The 26765-nt window shown below is 35.6% G+C and overlaps 1 protein-coding gene across 4 annotated transcripts; it reads right to left on the reverse strand.

Annotated features, from left to right (window-relative positions):
• Nucleotides 1-222: 222 nt before the first annotated feature.
• MFN1 (mitofusin 1) lies at nt 223-26285 on the reverse strand. Of its 4 annotated transcripts, none has more exons than XM_082750976.1 (17): nt 26157-26282; nt 24563-24681; nt 23282-23417; nt 21801-21963; nt 19066-19190; nt 17256-17364; nt 15725-15832; nt 12884-13037; nt 12703-12770; nt 6472-6593; nt 4730-4856; nt 4336-4440; nt 3954-4056; nt 3587-3816; nt 2623-2745; nt 1804-1956; nt 499-741 (listed from the first exon to the last, which is right to left on the reverse strand). In XM_082750976.1, exons 2-17 carry the CDS (start codon nt 24672-24674, stop codon nt 541-543), a joined length of 2139 nt encoding a protein of 712 aa, XP_082607102.1. In that variant the 5' UTR covers nt 24675-24681; nt 26157-26282; the 3' UTR covers nt 499-540. The 4 variants fall into 4 exon arrangements, with proteins under 4 accessions (XP_082607104.1, XP_082607102.1, XP_082607103.1 ...); XM_082750977.1 differs by lacking the exon at nt 26157-26282 and adding an exon at nt 25833-26150; XM_082750978.1 differs by lacking the exon at nt 2623-2745 and having other exon boundaries at nt 223-741; nt 26157-26285.
• Between the last annotated feature and the right edge of the window lie 480 nt (nt 26286-26765).

Raw genomic sequence — 26765 nt, forward strand, 5'->3', positions numbered from 1 at the left:
CACTTAAAATAATACAATTCAATTTTTAGTATATTCACAGAGTTGTGTGACCATGACCAAAATAAAATTTTAGAACCTTTTATCACTACCACCCCACAAAAAATCTCATATACATTACCAGTCATTACCCTTTGCCCCTTTCCCAACCCTTGGCAAATAATAATATGCTTTCTGTCTCTATACATTTGCCTACTCTAGACATTTAATATAAATGGGACCATACCTTATGTGGTCTTTTGTGATTGGCTTCTTTCACTTAGTATGTTGTCAAAATTCATCTTGTCTTGGAGCGCCTGGGTGACTCAGTCAGTTAAATGTCTGTCTTTGGCTCAAGTCATGATCCCAGGGTACCAGGATCAAGCCCTGAGTGCCATCATGCAGTTCTGAGCATGTTTGATACCCTTGTTTTTTTTCACCTTGGTGGTGATTACAAATGTGTTTATACTGTGGTAATTCTTTTGAGCTAAACTCTTGTTTATGCATTTTTTATACATGTCATACATCAGTAATGCTTTAAAAAAAAAAGACACATCTTTCAACTTACTGTTGTACTTGATGGCTACAGTTTGCACTGGTGAAACTAACAATCATCTGCAGTTTTTCCGTTGCATAGTTCACAAACTGCTGTTTAAAGGCTCTCTCCTTGGCACGTGTGGTCCAGGTCAGCCTCTCATAAAGATACAAAGCTCCATACATACTTAATGAAACAGATATGAGTTTCCACCCTACAGTTTTCCAGATCTGTAGGGATAAATTCACAGGTTATTTCAAGAAAGAGTATCACTACTAGGGAGACTGTACATTAAAGCATTTTAACAAACTCATCAGCCCCCTTTGACTCAAATCCGTATTTTTAAAAAAATGTATATTCCTTCTCTGTTAGAAAATCTGAAGCTACTGGAAATCAATCAAGATGAAAAAGGAGCTATACATAAATACCAGGCAAGAACTTTTATAACCTGCCAGACATTTGCTAACTTGATATAATATATCTCAAGAAGACATGTGAATTTTTTTTTAGGTCAGAGATTTTATTTCATTTATTTTTAAAGATTTTATTTATTTATTTGACAGACAGAGATCCCAAGTAGGCAGAGAGGCAGACAGAGAGAAAGGAGGAAGCAGGCTCCCCGCTGAGCAGAAAGCCCGATGTGGTAATGGATCCCAGGACCCTGGGATCATGACCTAAAAGGAAGGCCCAAGCTTTAATCCACTGGGCCACCCAGGTGCCCCAGGTCAGAGATTTTAAAAACCAAAAACTATGTTGTTAATGATGTGAAAAAAATTTTAACAGTTAAAAAGAACAACTAAAAAGTAATCTTGAATACTTTAAGGCAGATCCCACTGGTATTCAGAGAAGTCTACATAAGGGACCTGAATAATTCCTGTTACTCCAAATTATAAATATCATTTTTGTGCTGTGAAGTGAAAATAGGAAGCACTGTTTTAAGGACTAGCTAGTTGGTGGTATTTTTTTTTTTTTTCCTAAAGAGGTATTTGTTAAAAATGTATACTGTGGTAATCATTTTGCAATATATATACATCAAATCATTATCTAGTATGCCTAGAACTAATACAATGTTATGACAACTATACCTCAATTTAAAAATAAATAAGTCTGTATTTTTAAAAACTTAAGATTAGACCTGTGAAATGCATCTTTATTCACTAATTTTAGCCAACAACTTTTCATGTCATTCTACAAATTATCCTGGAAATAAAAGTAAATATACCTTTCTTTTCGTGTCTAGCAGACAGCTTTGCAAAACCCCAATTTTAATTATACTAAAAAGAACTTCTTACCACTCCTCCAACAACTATGATGCCCATAGAAGTTCTAGATGTGAGAGAAGCTAATCCTGTTATTAAGGTGACCATGAGTTCTTCCTGTGATGCACTGTCTGGAGTTGCTGGATTGGTTGGAGCAGTGGGAGTAGAGGCTAAAGATCTGGGAAGCTGATAAGGTTGGGGAAAAAGGATTATTATAATTAAACAACTACAAATGGAATAGTTACATTTATAAGTTCTATTGTATTTCCTGTATAATTACAGTAGTAAATCTATAAAAAGAATGAGTCAAATAATGAATTTATTATAAATATATGAAGAAAATAAAAAGTCTCAAAATTATTTTCTATGACCAATACTGAATTTTTATACTATATGTTCTACCTTTAACAGTAGGCCCTCAACTCTCAAGTGGAATTAAAACTGTATTTTAACATTCTCACATGAAAGACACAACCTTAGAAAAAAAATTTTTTAATTACTTAAAAATTAAAATCTTCTACACTTCAAAATACACTATACGAAAATTAAAAGACAAGCCACAGACCAGAAATACATACTCTGAAATCATGTATCTGACAAACGACTTGCATCTAGAGAATATATAAAGAACTTCTACAATAAGAAGCCAAATAATCCAATTAAAAAATGGGTAAATGATCTGAATAGACATTTCACAAGATACACAAATGGCCAATACAAGTACACGAAAGATGTTCAAAATCATTAGTCATTAGGGAAACACAAACTGAAACTACATGAGATACCCCTTCACATCCACTAATAAAAAAGACAGACAATAACAAGTCTTGATGGAATGTTGAGAAACAGAACCTTAATATACTGCTGGTGGGAATGTAAAATGGTGTAGCTGCTTTGGAAAACAGTTTGGCAGTTCCTCAGAAAGTTAAACATGGAGTTACCGCATGGCCCAGCAATTTCATTCCTAGGTATATACTCAAGAGAAATGAAAACAGATGTCCACATAAAAATAGTACATGAGTGTTCATAGCAGCATCATTCATAATTGCCAGAAAAGTACAAACAACTTCAGTGTCCATCAACTGAATAAAATATGAGATAATCTATAATGGAGTATTATGCACCTATAAAAAATGGAGTACTGGTATATGCTACAACATTCATGTACCATCATGATGAATCTTGACAATACTCTGCTAAGTGAAAGATGCCCCAGGGACAAAAGGGCACATTTTTTATTCTTCCGTTTATAGGAAATGTCCAGAAAGGGAAAAATATGACAGTTACAGAAAGCTAACTAGCAATAGGGCTGGAGGTGAGAATGATCACCTGCAAATGGACACAAGGGTACCATTTTGGGGTGATAAGTTCTAAAATAGGATTGTGGTGATGGTTTTAAAACTCCACTGATTTTCTGAAAAAGTATTAAATTGATAAATTCAAAAGTTTTTTTTTTCTAAATGCTTGCATTTACTCTAGTTGAAGTCAAAACTTCAATTTTATTTGAAAACAAAAACTTTTAAGGAAATAACTGTTTCAAAAATGAATGTGGAACAACTACAACAGTACTGAATGAAAACGCTGGAAGTGCCTTTCCCTTTGCACAGTATAACTAATTCAGAAATGGCTCTATGTGATTGGTATTAGCTCATAACTATGCAAACTGGACACAACTAGTTGTATTAGAGAAATCACATAAGCAAAGTAGAAATATTTTTTAAAAAAGAGCAAGAATCTCAACTGGTAGAATCAAAGATAAATAACTGTGTAGAGAGCAACAACAAAATCAAAAGCTTACTCAAAAAGAAAAAGATACCTGGAAGATGGGTTCTGATAATCCTAGCAACACCCTCTGAGCATTCACTGGGCCCAAGAAACGATGGACAAGGGAAGACCAGCCCAGGGAAAAACGAAATACAATATCCTCTTGAAAATCTGAACATAACTTGTGGCAATTAAGGTCATAGCTGAGATCAAATTTCTTGCAAGGAATCAGTGTATGTAGTTTATTTTGTATACCAGTTGGAAGTAATGGCTTCAAATTTTCTAGATAAAACAAAATAATGGTATTTAAGAAACAAGAGTAAATAATGTTTTACATTTTATAAAACACCTCAAGGAAACTAAGTCCTTTTCCAATGAAATAAATAAACTACACATGAACTTATAGACGTAAATATTACCAATTATTTCTTGCTGGGACTGAAGCATTGAAGCATTGACTTCATTGGTACACCGATCCGCCAAATTTCTTCCCATACCATCTTCTATGTGCTTATTTAACTCCTGTTAACATGGTACATGTGCCCATTATTTTTTCTCTAGAACATGTACAGATTTTGCAAAAACTTAAGTGTAGTAAATGGCCTTATTTTAAGAGAATATTTTTGGGTACTTTATATATAAGATAGTTTATATTTATTACAAGAGTGCACAGGGGCTAGAAAAGTTCAACCATGTACTAATTGCCAGGAAGACATTAAAATGGCTAATCCACTAAATAAAAATGTAGAATAAGGAGAGGAAACTGAGCAAACTTTTACTTTTAACAATAATTTAACTTACATTTTTATATACTTTCAATACACTTGGAGTAGGATGAAACTCAGAACAAAATTCATCAACTAAAACGGAGAGTCGACAAATTTCATCTGTCATTGCACTGGAAACCTGAAAATATGAAATTAAGAAAAATTAACCAAGATTATCAACTAGTCAGTCAAACTGTAAAAAAAACTTAATAAAATGTGCCTTTAGGCTAATGGTGATAACATTTTTAGGATTACCAAAAATATTTTCATTTCCAGAAATTTATTTTATTTAAAGATTTTATTTTTAAGTAATCCTAAACCCAAGGTGGGGCTTGAACTCACAAACCCAAGATCAAGAGTGGCACACTCTACTGACAAAGCCAGTCTCTCCATTCCCAGAAACTATAGACATAAAGTCACCAACTCACCTTGTTTGCCACCTCTTCTGTAACTGCCCTGATTTTTTTCTTAACATCCAGTGTTAAAAGATTCATCTGGTTTCGGATAAAGTCCAGTCTATCAATTTGATCTTCCCTCTCTTCCATTGAATAAACCCTATTGTAGTAGGTAGAATAATTAATTCTCAGGAAATACTGAAATCCCAAAGCAATTAAGCTAGGGCATTCACTCAGGTAATGAACCATCTGCTGGCATGATACAGTGGCAAAAAAAAATCCAAAACTTACATTTACATCTAAAATGATTCAAATAATATTTCATTTACAAAGTATTTTCTAGAGGATCGGATATAAACTACTTTGTGCATGTAGCATCCAAATCCCAAATAAGGACTCTCCAAACACAGATACGAACAGTCACAATAAAAATAATGACCTCATTTAAAAAACAGGGTCAGCAAATGGCATCCTGAAAGCCAAATCCAGCCAGCTGCTAGTTTGTGCCATGCCATGACCATTCATATGCCTCATATGCCTGCCTATCATCTGTATGACTACCTTTGCCCTAAAAATGCAGAACGGACTAGTTGCAAAAGAGAAAGTACAACTCACAAAGCCTAAAAGATCTACTATCTAGCTTTTATAGAAAATTTGTCAACCACTACAGGATCTAGGAAAACAAAGACCTGAGCATTTTAAAAATTATCTTCAGCTAAGAGAGTTTCCAAGACATGATTATATAAACCATTCTCAAATCACATGTTCTTCGTGCTGTGTATAGTTCAATGTCCTGTATTTTTAAAATCAGTAATATTAAGGTCAACTGGTGGACCAAATGCTCACTCTGGCTACTATGATAAAACAACTGAGCTGAAAGAGGCATAAATAATAATCTCATAGAAACAGTGCACAGGGCCCGAGATCAGACTCTTGAGTTCTCACTCTTGTGTTTCATTTATTAGAAATTCTCTAATTTTGTATATGATGCATTCCAGGAGAAGTGCCATAATTAGGCAAGAGATTTAGGTGTATTTGTTCCCAGTAAGATCAGATGCATTTAAAATTCCCAATTTAATGTCCTCTTAATCTCTGATGCTTTGTATCTTTCCCTTGATTGGCTTAAGGCCACTAACTGTTCAATTAAGGCTTAACATTCCGTATCACATCTAATACCGGGATCACATCTAATAACCTCAGCTTTGTTTCAAGTGTACCAAGTCTGTGAGAACTAGCCTTTTCCTCAGTGTTAGCAATTTCATGAATTTACTTTCATCTTTATGTCATAAATGGAGTAACAGTGCAGTACAATGACATATAGGGTAGTGCTTACCAAACTGACCTTCTGGCTGGCAGGTAATATTGCCTTGTTTACCAGTTGATAAAAAAACCACAACTGGCATCAAAGAGAGATTTCTAGGTATCAGTGTATAAACATGAAAAATGGGTCATAGGTTGAATATAAAAAGAGGTCCACCTGCTTTTTGGATTTCTTCAAAAAATTCCACTTGTTCTTCCACTGCCTTAAAGATATTTTAAAACTATGAAGCACGTTAAAATCATAACTCTTGAGAATAATGGGTTCCAGGAAATGCAAATGATGTTAAGGTTGTAGAATAAATATTTACAATTTCAAATATTCATTTAAAACCATGCAAGTAGGCTGCTGACTTAAGTGCTAAAGTATTTAAAAGATAACAATTTAAAACCTTAGTTTAAGGAATTTATACGGACATGAACTGACATTTTTATTTTGCAATAAAATGAATTCATACCTTTTCTCTGCTGCTGCCACGTTTACTGAATCCATTATGTTTTTCACAGTATCTAGTATCTGTTTAGCTCTGATAGTGTGCTGTTCAAACTTTGTTTTCACTGCTGACTGCGAGATACACTCCTGCGAGGGCCCAAGCCATAACACATTACTGTAATTCCATCCCAACATTTTCAGGAATTTAAACACAAAAACTTGCTGTTTGTAATGATAACCAAAACATAAGGGCAGAAAATAAATGCATAATAAAAAGAACTTAAAATAACAAAGGTTAAAAAACCTACAAGAAATCAAAAGTAAAAAGGGTATTAACAGCAAGTTCATATCTTTGTGTAATTTTACACAGTAATGTGCAATGGTTTTTTGACTATATTTTAAAAAATAAATGAATAAGCAGGGTACTGTTGTCAATGTTAAAGTTTTCTCCATTAAAATTACTAACTTTATTGGGATTGCCTTTAATCTATTTCTAGTCTGTCTTAATTTTTCTCATGCTTACAATAGATAACCTAATGAAGTTCTTAACTGAGTTATGAATGAGAATTCCACATTTTAAGAAATCAGTTGATGATAGAACATAGTTATTAGAAATTAGGACTTGTATTAAAACTTGAACATGAAAAAAAGTCTTTAGCAACAAGCAACCGAAATAATAATATTGTTTAAAAAATACCTACAGCTATTTCAAAGATAATCCTATTATTGTCCTTGCTCTATAGTTTGTGCAAACAGGTTCGAATGATGCCCTATCTTATTTGTTTCATCTTTAAGCTAATTGTAGCTCATAAACCATTCACAGCTGTACAAATCTGGTTTCATGACCACTGTTTTTTTTTTGTTTTTTGTTTTTAAATAGAATACGGTAGAATGCATCACATATAGTAATGGACACATTTATACTATAAAACTTGTTTCAATTTCAATACATCTGAATACTATTATCTAAAATATTTACTCTGAATTCATCACTGAAAACTTACAAAATTATATTAAAACTCATTCTTACTTTATAGAAAGTTAAATTCTGCACTAACATAACATCTAAAAACAACTACAAGTGTTTACAGAAGAAGGTCATCTGGTCTTTGAACAATCACTTGTCTGTATCACAGCAGCAGTAACTACAATAGGTGTTTCGTAAAAAGTCACATTTATTCCCTGTGATGAATTTTTTTAAAAATTGAGAATATACCCCAACTTTCCATGATTTCCATGAATTCATCTTCTTGAACCTCTTTTCACTGCAACCAGTATAAATTGTGTTAACTATCTTTCATCACAATAAACAGCTTTCAAGCTTTAAAAAGTATTCACTTAATACCAAAGTATTTATTTTGAAATCACTAGTATGTTCATTCAATACACTATTTATAACCTAGAGCCTTCACATTTCTAAAATGATTACCTATTCAATTCACTAAGATAGAAAAAACTTTTATAATTTCTTCTGCCATTTTAGCTGTCCTCTGTGGTACTATGAGGTATGAAATAAAAACAGATTCACTTCTTTAGCTATAGGACATTGAGGGTAATTCATTTCCTTAACACTTTATAAAACCTTAACTTAAACCTATGACTTTCTTCCACTGGATAGCCTAACTTTTGTTCATGGTTAAACTTATTTATACATCACTCAACATCACTAATCCTGAAAAGATTAGTTGTAGGAAGTTATGGTATTCCCATTTTCTATGTGCCTACAGAAAAACCACCAATAAGTACACAATATTAAACAGTTAAACTGCTTATTTTTAACAACCAAAACAAAGCTCTGATTTTCTTTAAATAACTGCATCTCATAAAATGACAAATTAACCTCCATAAAAACAATAAAAGCATAAAAATATTTTTAAAAGAAAAAAAGGTTAAAAGAAATCCTATATTCCTCGATGAAGCAGATCTAGATATCAGCAATGAAGACCTAAATTTATAGGTAACAGCACAGTATTAGAGCTAGACCAGAAAGAAAATATTTTCAAAAGTTATTAGGCAATATAAAAGTCACTCCTTGATTTTAAAAATATACAATAATGTCATGAATTAACAGAGAGACATAAACTACTAGTTAATATAAATAACTAGTTAAAATAATAAATAAACAAACTCCTTCTAGTTTAGAAATGGGTATCTTACACTGATATTCCCACTGATCACAAAAATATCAAGTCAACCTGCAAAAGAAATACTCTATTCTGAGGTGTGAGAAATGTTAATTTAAATATGGGTTTTTAAAACTGCATTATTTCTCAGAACTCTCACTACACTAATAAGCTTGTGAATCTCCACAGGAACATACATAGTGAGCAGCAGCTTCCAGACTCACTTTATCAGGAACTCTAATTTTCCAAGAAGGTTAAAATACTGTACCAAACCATTTTAAATCCCAATTGTATCTCAGTTAAGATAGTTTTCTAACTTACTTTTTTTGTTTGTTTTCTAACTTTCTAATAATATTTAAAGAAGCCAGCTGGTAGTTAATTATAGTCATAGATTTATAGATATTAATACTTATATATAATTAAGACATAAAATTACTGTCAAATCCTCTTAACAGACCCCAAACACCCAATAATATGCTATTCACCACTCCCAACTTACTATTTTTAAAGATTTTTTAAAATTTTATTTATTTATTGGAGACAGTCGAAGAAAGAGATCACAAGTAGGCAGAGAGGCAGGCAGAGAGAGAGGGGGAAGCAGGCTTCCCGCTGAGCAGAGAGCCCGATGCGGGGCTTGATCCCAGGACCCTGAGACATTGAAATGAGCAGAAGGCAGAGGCTTAACCCACTGAGCCATCCAGGCGCCCCTATTTTTAAAGATTTTAAATTGAAAGGGCAATGCAAGAAAAAATACTACTATACAATATACCTCTCCCATCTGTCTCCCTCTCCATACAGATATATCTATATAGAGAGCTATGCATATATTTTTATAGATATTTTTTCCTGTTGAACAATCTGACACTTCTTTGCAGACACCACAACTTCACTACTAAATATATTAACATGCGTTCTTAGGAATGGGATCATTTTCCTATACGACCAAGAAACAATCACTGCATTCACTGGGACAATAAATACTATTAACCTAACATACAGTCCATTTTCAGATTTCACCAGTTGTCCCAGAAGGTCCTTTACAACTAAGTCACTGACATTTTAGAGTAGAATTATCTTATACCTGTTTTCCATCTTATAATCAAAACTATTAAGAACAGCTAATGGCCAAATATTTGAGCAAAGGTATTTAGATTTCTAAATTATCTTTAGAATATACACTTGTTCAAATACAGGTTTAAAATAATAAGAAACATGCTGACAGAATTAACACCGATTTTGATTGATTTTAATGGATTTAATTTTCAAGCCTTATTTTAACTTGATACTCCAAATGTTCCTATAATGTTTTGCTCCTCAAGAACTAAATGAAACCCAAAAAGTCTATGGCAAATATCAGACCACTAAAAATGGTAAACTTGGTGCAATTTTTCTTTTCACAAAAATCATTTTCTAAGACTCCAAAAAAAGTGAATTCTAAAAACAAAGAGAAAATACATATATAAGACACATTCTGTGATCACAATACAAAGAAACCAAAAATAAATAACCAAAAGTTGGATGAAAAGAATCAAAACATCTTATTCTGAGCAATTCCTGTATTGAAGAGAAAATGCCAACAACTGTAATTAAAAACTATTAAAAACAATGAAAACTAAACTGGATACTAAAACCCGTGGTATATGTCCAAAGTTACATCACAAATTCACAGCCCTAAATTCTTTCCTAAAGAAAAAAAGCAAAAAGACAATTCCACTTAAAAAAAAAGTATAAAAAACTCAGGAGAAACTATGTTTAAAGATTAACATAGAATTTAATGAATAAAAACCTAAACCTGCTATTTATGAATGGAAAAATTAACTAAAAGCTGGGGCTAGGTGTTTGGAGGATAAAGCAGAGCAGTTAAATCACTGGGAAATCCAATTAAGGTTAGACTATATACATGTGGGGGCACCTGAGTGGCTCAGGTGTTGAGCATCTGCCTTCAGCTCAAGTCATGATCCCAGGGTCCTGGGATCAAGCCCTGCATTGGGCTCCCTGCTCGGCGGGAGGTCTGCTTCTCCCTCTCCTAGTACCCCCTGCTTGTGTTCCCTCTCTTACTTGGTCTCTGTCAAATACATAAATAAAAATCTTTAAAAAAAGGAAAAAAGAAAAAAATAGAATATATACATTACATGTACGTATGTCTAAATAGATATGAGAAAAAATACAGAAGTTTTAAAAATAAACAATTTTATCCTACTAAATTATAAATTCTTAAAAATGCCCCAATTTATAGAAGTCTTAAATTATGAAAATTGATTTAAGAAGTAACTAATTTCACTCTGGAAAAAAAGCTGAAACAAGTAATCATCAAAAAATGCTTTGGCCACCAAGACAAGACTTTCTGCCCATCTAGTTATTTCTTTAGGTAAGTTCAAATAATTTCTAGCTGATTCTTACATTAAATCTATCATACTTTTAATTGAACAAACATTTCAAATTCTAAGGTCTGATATTCTCTATGACTTTATGTAAAGCTCTTGCACATGGTTTTTTTCTATACATAATTTTTAGACTCCCAAATGAACTATTACAATAAACAACTGCCAAATTTCTTCTAAAAACACTAAAAACAGTAATTCCTAGGTCTGCCTGATTATTGCCCTCACTTGGGGAGCAAGTGAATATATACGGATTGCTAGGCCCATCCCATGCCCCACTGGATCGTCCTCTGGGATAATTCAGGCAGTTCTCTAAAGCACCTCATGTGATTCTCATGATCAGCCAAGGTTTGGGAACCAGTGTTCTACAGCATAGCTCTTTATTCTTCTCATTCCCACTTCTTCAAGGAGATACTCTGTCTGGGTAGCAGGAACCAATATGAAAGAGGTTATAAATGCATATGAGAACAATATGATTTAGTAGGAGAAATCAGTGACAAATATCTAATACACATAGAAAGAAGGAAAGAAAGGTCAATAAGTAAGACAAAGGGAGACAGAACAATAGATCCTCTCCCCAATATTTTTCCCATGGATGAAATAATTGAGAAAGGTGAGGAGAGCACTGAATCTTGTGAAAGAAAAAGGAAAGAACATAAACAATGGTCTTGGAGTGACTGGGAATTCATGCAATCTATGGTTTAGCTTGGGATGACGTATGCTAATATCTCAGGAGCTCTGACTTTAGAGACATCTTACCAAGGTCTCCACTAGTGTGGACTTTCCTTCTTTACGTATTCTGTCTTCATCTACTTAATAGTCTATTTCCAACTCAGCAAATTAAAGATGGGGGATAGCGACCAAATGTTTAATTTAAAAAATTCTGCCAAGTACATTCAACATTTTCACATCCTTGCTATTAAAGCTGTTACAACTTAAAGGAAGAATTACAAAAGAAGTTTTTCTTAGTTCTGAAGTCTTCATGTTCATACATGGGTGAAAAGGGGATATGTAATCTAAACAGAGCTAGATTAAAAAGGGCTAAATAAGAGCTTAGAAATTAACATCTAAAGAACTTTTTTCAGTTAAATGTAGGATGAGTTTTAATGTCTCTGAATAAAATGCCTACACCAAAATAGAAATAAGTGTCCTTCTTTCCCAGTGCTGCAAATACATTAGCTATTTGTGTGCCCAGTAGTTCCTACCAGATTCCTATACTACAGAATACCCTGTATCCTAATTATTTTTGTACTCATTTGTTTAGGACATTTGACATAAAATGTGGAGAATAAACAGGTAATGACACAGCTTAAAATGTAATAAATTCAGTAAAATGACATTAACTACATTCTGTATCTATCAACAGTATGGTACAAAAGAAAAACATGATCTTCACTTTGCTCCATTACGCATTCCAATAGCAATTACATTTATTTAATCCTGCTTCAAATTACTGAATAAAGAGAATTTCACTCACTGCACAACACATGCAATATTAGAAAAACAGTTTCCCGTTTGAATACAACCATATAAGAAAAAATGAGAAATTATAATCTTTAATTCTCAATTCTTACAGATTTTGCAGGGACTTCCTTTCTTCAAACTTGTTTCACTTGCTGTAGCAGTAACTATACTAAATAGCAGCAAGCAAAGGTTATTTGACAAAGATAAATAGAGGAAACAGAGGATTATGATCATTCTCCAACCAATGACAGGGTTTTATATTAGTCAATACATACACAAAATTCCTACCTCGAAGATTTGTTCAAAATTCTGAAACTCCTGTAATCTCGCCTGAAATCCTTCAGCAAGTGCCCCACCTGTAATATTTAGGTGAAGAGTTTAAAACCTAGGATACAGCAAAGTAAGATTTATAGCAGTTATTTCTACAACTATTCTTGTATTTCAAAAGACAATCTATATTAATACATACCACCTTCTGGCATTCCCTGTGCTTTGTGCTTTCTAGCACTAAGAACTTCCTTTGCAGAAACAAAGAAAATACGATTCTGTGCCTCTAAAGGATCCACAACTTTAAGCTCCTCCACCAAGAAATGCAGACATCTTTCCATGTGCTGTCTACGTACCTAGAGAAAACAGGGTACCGAAGTAAACAAATGTAATGACTGCTACAGGCCTTTACTAAGCTCCATTTATAGTGATATTATAGTAGTATCTCCAATATACTTAAGAAGCCCAAAAATTCTAATAAATGAAGTTTGATACTTGCTGACAGAATACTTTCTCTTAGAGTAATGATCCTTCTTTGACCACTTAAAATTCTGATGGACCACCAAATACCATGACGCCATTTCCAAACATAGTATTGACAAATAAGAATACTTACTGCCATGGGAAAATGTTCCTATTTCTGTATTATTGACATACATGACTATACTACAAAGAAGAAATATGTATATACATATTGTGAAAATTAATAGTTGGCATGAAGGCAACAACCACAAAGCAGGTGGGGCATTTTTATTTCTTTCTTATGCTTGTTTTCCAAATATTTTTTAATGAAGCTATTAATATCTCTGATATCAGAAAATAAATGCTACAAATAATTTGCTACAATGAAGCTATTTTTATTGCAAAATCAGAACATGGTCTATTTTTCTTTCAGTGATTGTTTTTTAAAGATTTTATTTATTTATATGAGAGAGAGAGAGCATGGTAGGGGGGTCAGAGGGAGCAGCAGACTCTCTGCTGAGCAGGAGCTCCATGGGGGACATGGCCCGAGCTGTAGGCAGTCGCTTAACCAAGTGAGCCACCCAGGCATCCCAAATAGTCTATCTTTCTTAAAACACTGAGAATTAAATTTGGGGAGTTGGGGAGAATGCATTAGCTAGAAATTAGGGTTGCAATGTTAGGTTTAAGATTAGCACTTAGGTATTAAAATTAGGATTAAGAGGGGTGCCTGGCTGGTTTAGTCAGTACAGTATGTGACTTGATCTTGGGGTTGTGAGTTTGAGCCCCATGTGGGGTACAAAGATTACTTAAAACTTTAAAGAAAATTAAAAATTAAAGAAAAAATAAGACTAAGAGTAAAACTAGTTAGGGTACAGTACTAGCCTCTAGCATTGTGCCTAAGATAAGGGAACTAAGCTAAATAAGAATGGAAAAAAACAATCTGTGGATGATATTTCCTAAATCTCTGATGATTAAATGAGACCCCAATTTGCAAAAGTATGACCACATGCGTTAATAATAGCAGGATATATAAAGCTTCATATTAAACAAAATTATAATTCTGGGGGTAGGGGAAAGAATGAAAACACATAATCAAACATGTAAACAGTGATGGGATTGTGTAAATTTTAATTTTTTTGTAAGTAAACACAAATCGTGATTAAAATCAGAAAAAGAAATTATCAGGCAAATTAAATATTATTTATAGACCACAGACCAAATTCCAGATACTCTATTCTTTTTAAAAAGAAGTTTCTAGGGATGCCTGGGTGGCTCAGTCGGTTAAGCATCTGCTTTTGGCTCAGGTTATGTTCCCAGAGTTCTGGGATGGGGTCCCATATTGGACTCCTTGCTCTGTAGGGAGCCTACTTCTCCCTCTGCCTGCCACTCCTGCTGCTTGTGCTTTCTCTCTCTCTGACAAACAAATACAATCTTAAAAAAAAAAAAAAAAGTTTCTAAAACCACCAGCATGACTAAAATTTAAAACAACAAAAAAATACAACTGTTGGTAAGGATATATAAATCACTTGGAACTCTCAATCTGCTTGGGAGTATAGACTGGTACAAGCATTTTAGAAAACTCTTGGGCTGTATTTACTGAAGCAGCATATTCTCTACCAGCAATTCTACTCCTAGATATATACTCACAAATTACTGATCTCTGCAGTACTGACATTTTGAGTCAGATAAACTTTTGGTTGGGAGGGTTGTTCTGTTACGGGACTTTTAACAGCTCTTAGCCTCTACCAAACAGATGCCAGTAGCACACTCCCACAGCTGTATCAATCAAAAATATCTTCAGACATGGCCCAATATTCCCTAGAGATCAAAACTGCCCAAGCCCTCAGACCAAGAAGCATTGGAATATACCCAACAGAAATATATACCTATGTGCACCAAAGACACACATGTAAGAATATGTAGAGCAGCACTACTTATAACAGCTAAATCTAGGAAGTTTACCCAAATGCCTGTCACTAGCAGAATGAATAAATCAAATGTAGAAATTCAAAGGCTGAAATACTATACAGTAATGACACTGCACTTCAACCATGCCCAAGAGTATGGATGCAATAACAAATGTAATGTTGAGCAGAAGAAACCTGACACAAAGCAGATACTATATGATTCCATTACATAAAGCTGAACAACCAAAAAACTAATCAAGGATGTCAGAAGTCATGTAAGTGCTCATTCTTATGAGATAGGACAAGACTGGAGGGGGGTGTTGGCAATGTTCTGCTTCTTGAGCTGGATCCTGACACAAATCGAAGTGCTTTACAAATTGAAGTTCTTTCAATTTGTAAAGTTCACTGAACTGGACACTTAGGATCTACACACTTTTTTGTTATGCTATACTTCAAAAAAACTACAACAAAACAAAGTTTCATTATCTAAAATGATTAGATAGTACACTTCTATAACAATTTTCCTCCAAAGTAGTTTAATAGTCTGGTCTTGATCACTAAGTCTTTTCTCAAGTAAAAGAACAGCTACGTAGGATGTTCTATAAGGTATACTGTTTTCTCAGATAACAATGTACATGACTACAGCTCATAACTTAAAAGAAAAAATAACTTACGTCTTCCATATACTCTGGCTCTGATGCAGAGGCATCCCAACGATTATTCAAAATGAAAATATTAGGCTTGGAAAGTCGTTCATTTACCTTGTGAAAAAATTGCTTTTCCTAAAAAACATCAAATACCCAAGATATGTTTACTTTTAACAGCTATTTTATATTTACATTTATAGTTGAAGTTCTTCTAATCTTAAAGTTTGAACCATTAAGACAACAGTGGATTCATACCCACCGATAAAGGATCCCAAATCACTGAATATTACACTTCTCCAAGATGAGAAAACTAAATTGTAAGATGGCAAGAGTGAAGATTTTCCTGCTCCTGCCATGAGTCTTTTCTGAAATTCAATTTAATAAATATCTATGTCTCTACTAATGTGCAGAGCATAACAGATACTGCTGGATATTATAGTCAACATTTTCAAAAAAGCTACCTCAAATCTTTTTGAAGATTTAGAATAACAATGTAAGACCTATGCACATAATAATAAACAACAGAGAAAGGTATGTGCCTTAAATGCTAAAATATATACTATGCTTATTTAAAGGAAAGAGACACCATAACCAGTTGGAATTAGGAAAAGCTCCATCAATAAGGGAGTGATGATAAAGATGTGCTTAGAAGTACTGATAATGGCTTTCTGAAAGATAAGCTGGGAGTAGAGGAAGAATTGTGGGCAAAGAATAGCATAAACAAAAACACAGAAGTCAGAATGTAATTCAAATGGCGTTATTCTAACAAAGATTTTAAGCATTTATCTGTTTCTCATATCATGAGATTATAAACAACTGTCCATGTTGTCATAGCAGCCTGGTCCATGTGATATAGATTAGGTTATACAAAAGCTAGTACCAGTGGCAAACCAGAGGTCTTGCTAGTAACACCTAGGTTATAATGGTGTTTGGCCATTTATATGCTTTTGAGGAATGACAATTTTTAAAAACCATACTATAGTTTTAGATATTAGATATCTATAAACTCTTGAGTTTATCTGGGATGAGTATGGCTCTAGACAGCCTGGATAAATAATCGAATCTATTAAATCTGACAGCGGTGTATAACGGACACAGGTAAGCCAAAACCTAGAGTACACACAAGTAAAGCTGGGAAGGGTTGACAAAACTAGAAGTATGAAAAGCCTTGCCTGCCAGATGTGGGGACTGGGGGGAGGGTGTGAGATGGGAGTGTTAAACTTTATTCAAAAGACTGAAATCATCACCCTGACAATCTGGTGCCCATTTCTTCTGAAACCGGCAAATAACCACAATCAATGTCGATACCGCACACATATCACACCTTGCATTTAATTAAAGATTCACTAGAAGCGAGAGACATCAAACCCTAGATTCCCAATGGGAACACTCAAGAAGGCCAGCGACAACTTTTCCGGTCCCACAGAAACACAAATTCCTCTGTTCACCCTTGATATTAGAGGTTCTTTTTAATCCATGATTTGGATTTCCCTCACTCTTCAGAAAAGACACCATCTCATTTCCTACCACTCAAACATAATAATATTATTTAACCTACCGTGTTCATTAGTGTTGATTCAGAGTTTGCTACCAAAACGAAGACATCAGCATCTAAGCAAAACTTATCAATCCAGCTATCCAGTTCTGTAGTGACATCTGTACCGGGACTAATGGGAATAAGATAATATTGTATTTTATATTTTTTAAAAAAGAAAATTTGATTATAAAAGACATTTTATAAAGCTTTTATAAATTGAAGTCTAAAGGCCAGGATTTCCACCAATTTTCAGCCCAAAGCCCAAGAGATCTACTTTTTTCACCTATAAAAAAACACTTGTGACAAGCTGAATCTGTGTTTTATAAACTTCCATATCTATTCTGCTGACAAAGAACTCCCAGAGCCTATTCAATTGAAAACTTAAACAAATGCTTTAAAAAAAAAAAAGTTGTTTACTAGAAAGAAGTAACCTTGGGCACCTGGGTGGCTCAGTCAGTTACAGTCTGCCATCAGCCCAGGTCACGATCCCAGGATCCTAGGATGGAGTCCAAGTCACTGGATCCCTGCTCAGTGGGAAGCCTGCTTCTCCCTCTCCCTCTGCCCCTCCCTGCTCCTTGTGGGAGGGGGGGCTACGACACACGACACACCCTCTCTAATAAGTAAATCTTTAAGATAAAAACAAATAACCTTCTGATTTTTGACAAAGTAAGTAACATAGTCAATATTTTAATCTTTTAAATCCTTATGGTTTGGAAGGATGAAAAATAAGTGCTAAAAAGCCCTCCAACCCCCCCCCCAAATGGCTAATATATACCAAAATCAAAGATGTAAGTAGCTATGTCCAGTACAGCTGAGAGAATATTTAAATGCTCATGAGCATAAATAATAAAACACCCTCTGCTAAAACCTAAGTTTAATATACTATACAATAAAAATTATAATATAACTATCTACCCACTGTGACAATGTAGAAAGATGAGAGGTTGGGGTCATGGACATAGTCTGGCCATGAAATAAAGCAAAATTAAAAGCCCATCACCAAAACCAAAATGGTTTCCACACAACACTGAAATTTTAACCCAAGAAAACAAAAGAGCATACCAAAATTTTGAAAAAATCATTTAACTACTTTTTTTAGTTAAGGACATTGCTTAGCAAATGTGCATTATCATTTTACTTAGCACCAATATAGTAAAAGAACATATAATAAATGAAGACTCATCAGAAGAGTTGAAACAAAATTCCAGAAGTATTCAATTAATTCCTGAACAATTAAAAAATCTATGTAAACTGTCCATTAAGTTATTCTGGGAAACTTGGGCCTTAAGCATTAATTTATTATGCCTGGGTGATTCAGTCAGTTAAGTGTTGGACTACTGGTTTCAGCTCAGGTTGTGATCTCAGGGTGGTGACAGTCTTGCACTGGACACCACGCTTCGGTGTGAAGTCTGCTTGAAATTCCCTCCCTTTGCCGTCCCCACCCCACACTCTACGCATGTGTTCTTTCAATTCTTAAAAAAAAGAGGTATTACTAGATAAAAAGATTTACCTAATCAGAGGTACCTACATAGTCATTTAGAATTAGGCAATCTCTAAGCCCCAGCTATTTATCCAAACTACAAGGTAGAGGGGGGAGAAAAGTGGCTATCCTTGAAATTTCATCTAATAGAATTAGACAAAGCAACTGGCACTTTATATAACCAGTAAAAAACATAAACCAACACCTTTTCTGTTTCTTAGCAATCTAACAAGTGAGAACAAAGCAGCAACTAAACATTTAAATTTTTATGTATTATACTTTAAAACAAGCAATACTATTCTATCAAACAAACTTTTACAAGGAGAAAATGCAATTCATATGTAATTTTACCTGTCCACTAAAACCAGGTCATCTCTCAAGAGGGCACATTTTGCCTTTGGCCAAAATACATGTACAAGACAGCCAGCTTTCAAGTCTTTGTCCATATGAAGGGCATGAGCCAGCTGATTAACTGTCTAAAGTGGAAGGGAAAGAAATGAACAAAACTCTGCTTGTAATAAAACTCAATAAAAATGAAAAACACTATGATCTGGTACATTTATTTTTGCAAAACATATACAAAAAGCAGAACTTTAAATAACTGTAAATAAAACTATCTCAGCAATCTTGAGAAACTGAGTTTTAGAATTACCAAGGGGGAAAAAAGATACTCTTAAAAACAGTTTAGTCATCCACTCTGCAAAAATAATCAGAGCTAGTAACATTTTAAATGCCCAATAATTCGTGAACTCTGGCAATAGAATGCTATGTAATACCCAATATTGATATTGTATGTATGAAAGCAAATTTACAATATATTAAGAGAAAAAAAAGGCAAGTCAAAAAAAATAACACACATGAAACATTTTGTTTACAAAATACAAAGAAACACATTTAACTCTATACCATAAGAATTTTCCACTGGTTTTAGGAAACATGTGAGTTTTGAAGTTTCTTTTTGCCCAACTGTATTTTCTGTCTCTTCTAAAACGCACTGCTCAGTAGTTAAAGGGTGAAAATAGAAGAAACATTACTAAAATAGGTTTAAAAACACCAGAGTAATAAGACCAAAACAATACAAGAGAAGCTCAAGACATATTCTTTTAATAAAGGATTTTTTTCACTAGCCGGTTATTTATTCACATAAACCTACTTGACATTAATGACTATGCCTTCTCTTTCCATCTGAATTCACTAAAATATTTCTATTTCTCAAGATGATTTCTGACATATGCTAATTTATTAATGTGTTACTTTAATACTATTCATGTATGTGTTAAATATACAATACAAAGAGCTTAATATAAAATTAATATTCAAGGAAAGGACACCAGTACACATACACATGAGATGTAGAGGTATCAATTTTTAAAGGGAAACATCTATTTTCAAATGGGCACAACAGTCCTGATCACGGCTGAGGTGAATCTCCATAGTGACAATGTTATTGTCAATGGTTTTATTTTTGCTTGCTTTCATAAACTTTTTGACTGAATTATAAACTTGTACTAAAATCTTGATGCCTGGTCTGTAAAATTAAGATAATAAAAGCACCTATCTGACAGAGCTGTGGTGAGGTTTGAGTTACTGTAGGTACTTAGAATATTGCCTGGTACTTAGTGTACAGTGAAATATTAGCTATTACTATTGCATTTCTTTTACTAAGTAAACGACTACAGCATGAGACTCCAAATCTATACCTTAAAGCAGGCCTCAACTTGAGGTAAACAAATTTAAATTCTGGAGTAGGGGAGAGGTGCAAAAGAGCATGAAGGAAGTGGACTGGAAGTAGAGAGCACAGACCAAGAAAGAGGAGATGATTACTTTAAAATATCATAGTACATTTTACTGAGGATCTAAAGCCACCAGTAGTTTAAATTTGGATTTGGTAAAAATCCTGATTAAGAAGTGATTCCTTCATTTGGATAGGTTAAAAATTTGAAAATATTTTCATAAACATCACCTCCTTTATTCCCCGTAACTAATCTGAAAGGTATTAGGCAGATTGAGTTACCTGAGCTAAATCAAACAGTAAACTCACAGAACAATAACTACACCAGTGAATTCAACTTAGTTTTGCAAAAACTAATATGGGATGGATTTTAAACACTGAACTTCTGCATTTGTGGGAGAGATCTTAAGACTTAAGAGAAAGTGTTAATACTGAGAAACACTTTTTTTCCCTCTTTTGGCTGAAGGAACTAGTGGCACTGGGTTCCTTAAGAAATTTATGAAAAGGGAGCCTGGGTGGCTCAGTGGGTTAAGTCTCTGCCTTCGGCTCAGGTCATGATCTTAGGGTCCTGTGATAGAGCCCCACATCGGGCTCTCTGCTCGGCAGGGAGCCTGCTTCCCCCCCTTTCTCTGCCTGCCTCTCTGCTTACATATGATCTCTCTCTCTCTGTCAAATAAATAAATAAAATCTTAAAAAAAAAAAAGAAATTTATGAAAGGTAGGGAATTGTCATTGGCCCTTATCTGAAAAAACTATTAAATCTATTCATGAATGTTCTTACTAAATACTCCAAAGATAAAATAGATTCTAAAGGCACAGACATGCATCAAAAACATTCCAGAGCCCCATTTTTTAAACAAGGTTTTCTTTCAAAAGATGAAATCAGATTTGAGATTAAATAGCAACAATACACTTCAGAAATGCTGTTTTCACTGGGAACATTATTTTTAAAATGTAACAAACTTTTAACTCTAATTTATTTATTTATTTTTTTAATTTTTTATAAACATGTATTTTTATCCCCAGGGGTACAGGTCTGTGAATCGCCAGGTTTACACACTTCACAGCACTCACCAAAGCACATACCATCCCCAATGAACTCTAATTTATTTTAAGGACAAGTTTTATTCTTCTAATAAGATATTCTTCTAATATGGTATGCTTTAAGATCTATTCTAAAGATTTAGCTCTGAAGCAAAAAAATTTAGAGAATTCAAAATATCAGCGATGGCTTTAAAGCTACAAATAGAAGTATTAATAGTTCTTTTATGTCCAGCAATATAGACATCTTACAAATTAAAAAAAAAAGTTAAGGACATTATTTCAGATACATTATGCTGCTAATAATATTATACCTTCACACTCTTTTTTTCATCTGATCCTTCTGTCATAAGATAGGCTTTATCTCCATCAGTTCCTTCAACACTCAGGAAGCAATTGGTTGTATGGCCAATCCCACTAGGGAGGACTTTATCCCATAACATTGCATTGATAACAGAGCTCTTCCCACTGCTTGTCCTGAAGAATGATATATAAAATCATGAAAATAAAACATTCACAGTAAAAACTTTATTCTTTCACTGGGTCTAAGGCCAACCTTTTTAGAATTCAAACTTTGATGAAATTTCATCAGATTGCATTTTTTACAAAATTGCCAACCTGATTTACACAAATATTAGGAAAGTACATATCAGAAAAATAAAAGAACACAAATTCCACCTTTCTCATATATCTATCCTTGCCTTTTTATCTTGTGACAATTTGACATCACAATCACAAATTCTTCCCATCACAAACTGTGGTCTAAAGTCTGCATCTCCGTAAATCTGGGCTGGATCTTTTTCACTTCCAAAGATATTACCTATCTCTCCTTCTCAAATAGGACAATGGAGTCATCACCTTATCAGAAGGCCTCTTCCTTTCCATTTCCACTCCACCCTAATTTGAATTAGGGCCTATTTATGGACCTACCTCATGCTAGATTCTGTAAGGCCCATAAGGTGAAGCAGAAGTGGACCTAAATAAATAAATAAATAAAACAGCACCGTGGGAAAGGTTTAAAGGGCATAAGCAGGGCACTTTAGAAGAGAATAACTGAGAAGGCATACTTCAGACAGAGCAGTCAGAGAAGATTTGAAGTTGTAATACTTAGGATGAGATCTGAACAGTGAGAGTCACACATAGATAAATCAAGGCAAAGGGAATTCTAAGTATAGGAACTCACAAGTGCTTGAAAAAAAGCTCTAAGATGGACTTAAAAGTTAGTTTAGTGAGTAAATCCATTTTCTGTTGACACACAACACATGATATGGGCCTACTCATTTGTCTTTGCATTCCTACTGCCTAACAGAGTGCACACTACACAGGAAGTTAACAAATTACTCTTTAATGAACATGAGCTATGTCACAGATTGCTCTATCACTCGAGATAGTTAACAAATGGCACTTTCTACTCTCCCTCTGGAAATCGTGGGGCTCAGAATCCTTTTGGAAGGCACACCTGATAATTAAGAGAAACTTTAAAAAGTCACAGGTTACACATATCATTTATCTGTATTTCTATTCTTTGGACTGGCTAAGAAGCTAATTCTCAGAGATCAGCATCCTTAAAAAGTAAAAATACAAATGACCTTTAGAAAGCTTCGTTTTATACCAAGAAGTAAAATGAACAAATGCTTTTTCACGCTAATAGCTTTAGCATTTAGCAAAGGGAGAAACTCTGTGGGGTAAAGGGGGAGGAATATCACTTGCTGAAACATAAGAAACGAGGTTGGAGATATGATTTAGAAAAGCTGATTTCTGGAAACTACCCTTGAGAGAAACAATAAAGGATTACCTGCCAAAAAATGCCACTTTCATATGTCTCCGAGACAGCACCTCACCAATGATGGAAAGCTTGTTTCTATAACCCTGTATTTCTATCAGATCATCCTCAGTAGCTACTTGATCAAGTTCTGGATTCCTGTATGTTGCTAGAAAATTGAAATGGTGTTAGCAAAAGTGATAAAAATGATTATTAGGTTAGTCATACAAAGGAATACCTAAGATATGCACACATTTTGCGTATTTTGGCTTTGCTCTATATTAACATGGCCATTTGAAAAGTAAAAATGCCACAGTATCTGAATATTTGGTAAAAGGTGAATGCCTTGTTGCAACAGGTCATAAGAATCCCGCCCCTAAATTCCAAAATTATTAAAAATTACAGGGGCTATCCTCAAGCTAAAAATCTGGTGAGGGAGGAAGGATAAGGAAAAAAGTTGGACTCCCAACTGTTTCCCAACTGTCACTGAAGAAGTATATAGAATCCCTCCTTTTTCACTGTACCCCTGATAGTCATGTAATCTTAAGAACCAGAAAAGATTTTAACAGTTACCTCCAAAGCAGTATTCCCCAGTAAGACATTCCTCACCAACCTGTTTGAACAGTTACACTCACTCTAAGAAAGCTTCTTTTGCTCTTTCCCCCACCACGGTCCACCCTCGTCTGAGAAGATAAGATAGGTCTGAGATCTAGACTGACAGCTGACTTGGGGAAGAGATAAGTATAATGGCTTAAATGTGGGCTGCCTGATTTTTAGTCCGGACATTTACTAGCGAGGTGATCTTGGGCAAGTTGCTTAAATTTTCTGTGGCTTGGTTTCTTCATCTTTAAAATAATTGCAATTAGGGATGTGTGGGTGGCTCAGTCAGTTAAGTGTCTGCCTTTGGCTCAGGTCATGATCCCAGGGTCCCAGGATCAAGTCCCACACTGGGGTCCCTGCTTCTCCCTCTGCTGTTCCCCCTGCTTGTACCCTCTCTCTGACAAATAAATAAAATAAAAAAAAAAATACAATAATTGCAATTAAAATCTGTCCCAGCATTGATATAAGGATTCAAAGCATTAATAACATAATAAAGTGCTTACAGTTATCATACGTAAAACTACTTATATCTTAGGTTATTAATACCACTTAATCTTCTTCCTTTGGAGGGCAGAAATGGGTTTCATTTGTTATGGCATTTCTCCTAGACTATAGAGCAATGCCCTGTATACGTGTTCCGTAACTAAGGGTGAAAGGACAAAGCTCCTGCATATACTTTCAACCGTATTATTTTAAAAACTTAGAGAAACTAACCTTCAACAAAATAGGATCCTTCAGTAACAAACTCCAGTAATTGGTCGAAGATTGTAGTAATTGCCCTCTTAGCCAGCACAAAGTGCTTCAGTGGAGAAGCAGTTTCTGCCATTGTGTTACTGGGGGAAGAAAATTAAAGTCAGAAAAGCACAAATTAGGGGTGGCTGGGTGGCGTAGTTGGTTGGCATCTCAGGATCCGGAGATCCCGCCCCACGTCAAACTCCATGCTAGGGCGGGGGGAGTTGGCTTAGGATTCTCTCTCTCCCTGCTTCCCCCCCCCCCCCCCGCAACTCCCTCCCTCTGTCTCTAAAATAAATCTTTAAAAAGAAAAAATAAGGACGCCTGGGTGGCTCAGTTGGTTAAGCAGCTGCCTTCGGCTCAGGTCATGATCCCAGCGTCCTGAGATCGAGTCCCACATCGGGCTCCTTGCTCCGCAGGGAGACTGCTTCTCCCTCTGACTCTGCCTTCCACTCTGTCTGCCTGTGCTCGCTTTCGCTCACGCTCTGACAAATAAATAAATAAAATCTTAAAAAAAAAAAAAAAGAAAAGAAAAAAGAAAAGCACAAGTTAAACTATATGATAAAGACATGCAAATTAATGACACCTTCCTATTGCATTAACTCCCCAGTGAAATAAACTAAACTGCCAAAAGACTTTTGGATAATTGTTTCCTGATAAATGTTTTAGACAAGCTATTAAAGACTTTTCAGTGGGTAGTCCATTAAAATAATTAACTATGGGAAAAAATCTTGGTTGCAATTTCTACTTTTCCTTTATTTCCCTTTGGAGAAGATGAAACTAATTGTGGCAAACAGTGACTGCACGTGACTCTTAGGAACAGGGTTAGTGAGATGGAACAAGTTCGGGAACAAGAAGTTTCTCAACTTGGAGCTCTAGGGGGTGGAGGTGGATACCCAGTTAGGAAACAAAATTCCAGTATCATAAAGTAACTCCGACGTTTAAAAAAAATTAGTTCTCATCACAACAAATAAGCAGGCAAGGCTTAAAGCGATCATTAACGTTACCAGCCAAAGCACCAAGAACTTCGAAGAACAGAAGTTAAAACAAATTTTCTTTTCTGGCAAGTTCTCATGAAAGAGACACCAAACAACCGATTACACGCTCGTCCAGTCCCGGTATGCAGGTGTGTGGAACGGAGCAGAATGGCCATAAAGCCTTCCGAAGGGTCACGAAATGACTCAGTGAAGGAGCTGCGTGGGAACAGCGGGGTGAGGGCAAGGACCCGGTTCTGCCGGCTGCGAACACCTACCTTCCACAGGAAAGGCCTTCCACACCGGGCGCTGGAACGCCGCCAGCAGAGCTAGGGACCGGACCTCACCCCTGCCCCGCGAGCGCCAGCCCCAGACCGGGCTCCCCAACCCCGGGCTCCAGGCTCCGGCCTCGCGAGCTCCGCGGGCCGACCTGGCCGAGGGCCCCCGCTCGCAAATCCGCTCGCTAGCTCCGTTCCCGCAGAGCCGCGGCGGCGCCTCGTCACAGAGCTCCGGCGCACGATTCTCCGCCCCCTGTCCCTGGCCGCCCGAAGGTCACCCCGAGCGAAGCGAACGGGCCAGCGGCCGAGGCAGCGAGCACTCACTCTGTCCCGGCTCCGACTTGTCACCCGGCAACCGCAAACCAGCCACAGCCCCCAGGCCTCCTCATCCTCCCGGGAGAGGCTGGGAAGAGGAGAGGAGGTGGGAGGAGTGTCAAAAGGGCGGTCACTTCCGGTTTCTCCTCCGCCCCGATTTTGTTTGGCTCCGTGGCCGGAAGTGCAGCTGCGCCGACCGCCATTTTTCCTAAGGGCAGAAGGCTGGGTTTGTTGAAGCTAGGGAATGCGACCCGAATGGTTTCTTTCCCGGGCACCCTCCCCTCCCCCCACCCCGGATACGTCTGCCTCCCATCTCTTCTCCCATCAGAGTCTCCAAAGCTCTGCCTCCTTTAGGCATGGCTAGCTTCCACTTTAGTGAGGTGGGGTTAGGTGCTGAGGTACGCCAGACAAAAGGGATTTATGATTGCCGCAGGAGGGGCAAAAAAAAAAAAACCTTTTGACCGCTCCACTACCACTAATCTTTTCTGTTGTGTGACTGGCTTCCTGGGCTTGGGATAGTTGTGTGTGTGTTGAATTACTCTAGAGGTGAGAAGAAATTGATACATTGTTGATGAGTGTTTTTCAAATTTTATAGTTAAGAATCACCTGTGGATCTTG

This window comes from Mustela nivalis (assembly GCF_964662115.1).
Source record: "Mustela nivalis genome assembly, contig: HAP1_SCAFFOLD_2159, whole genome shotgun sequence".
NCBI lineage: Eukaryota > Metazoa > Chordata > Mammalia > Carnivora > Mustelidae > Mustela > Mustela nivalis.

Excerpts from the sequence above, each read along its gene's own strand:
- MFN1 (XM_082750976.1), bottom strand. The coding sequence starts at position 24,674 with ATGGCAGAAACTGCTTCTCCACTGAAGCACTTTGTGCTGGCTAAGAGG. Across the intron at positions 17,365-19,065 it reads GACCTGGTTTTAGTGGACAG|TCCCGGTACAGATGTCACTA; the intron begins GTAAAATTACAT and ends TATTCCCATTAG. Across the intron at positions 13,038-15,724 it reads AGCCAGAGTATATGGAAGAC|GTACGTAGACAGCACATGGA; the intron begins GTAAGTTATTTT and ends TGTTTTCTCTAG.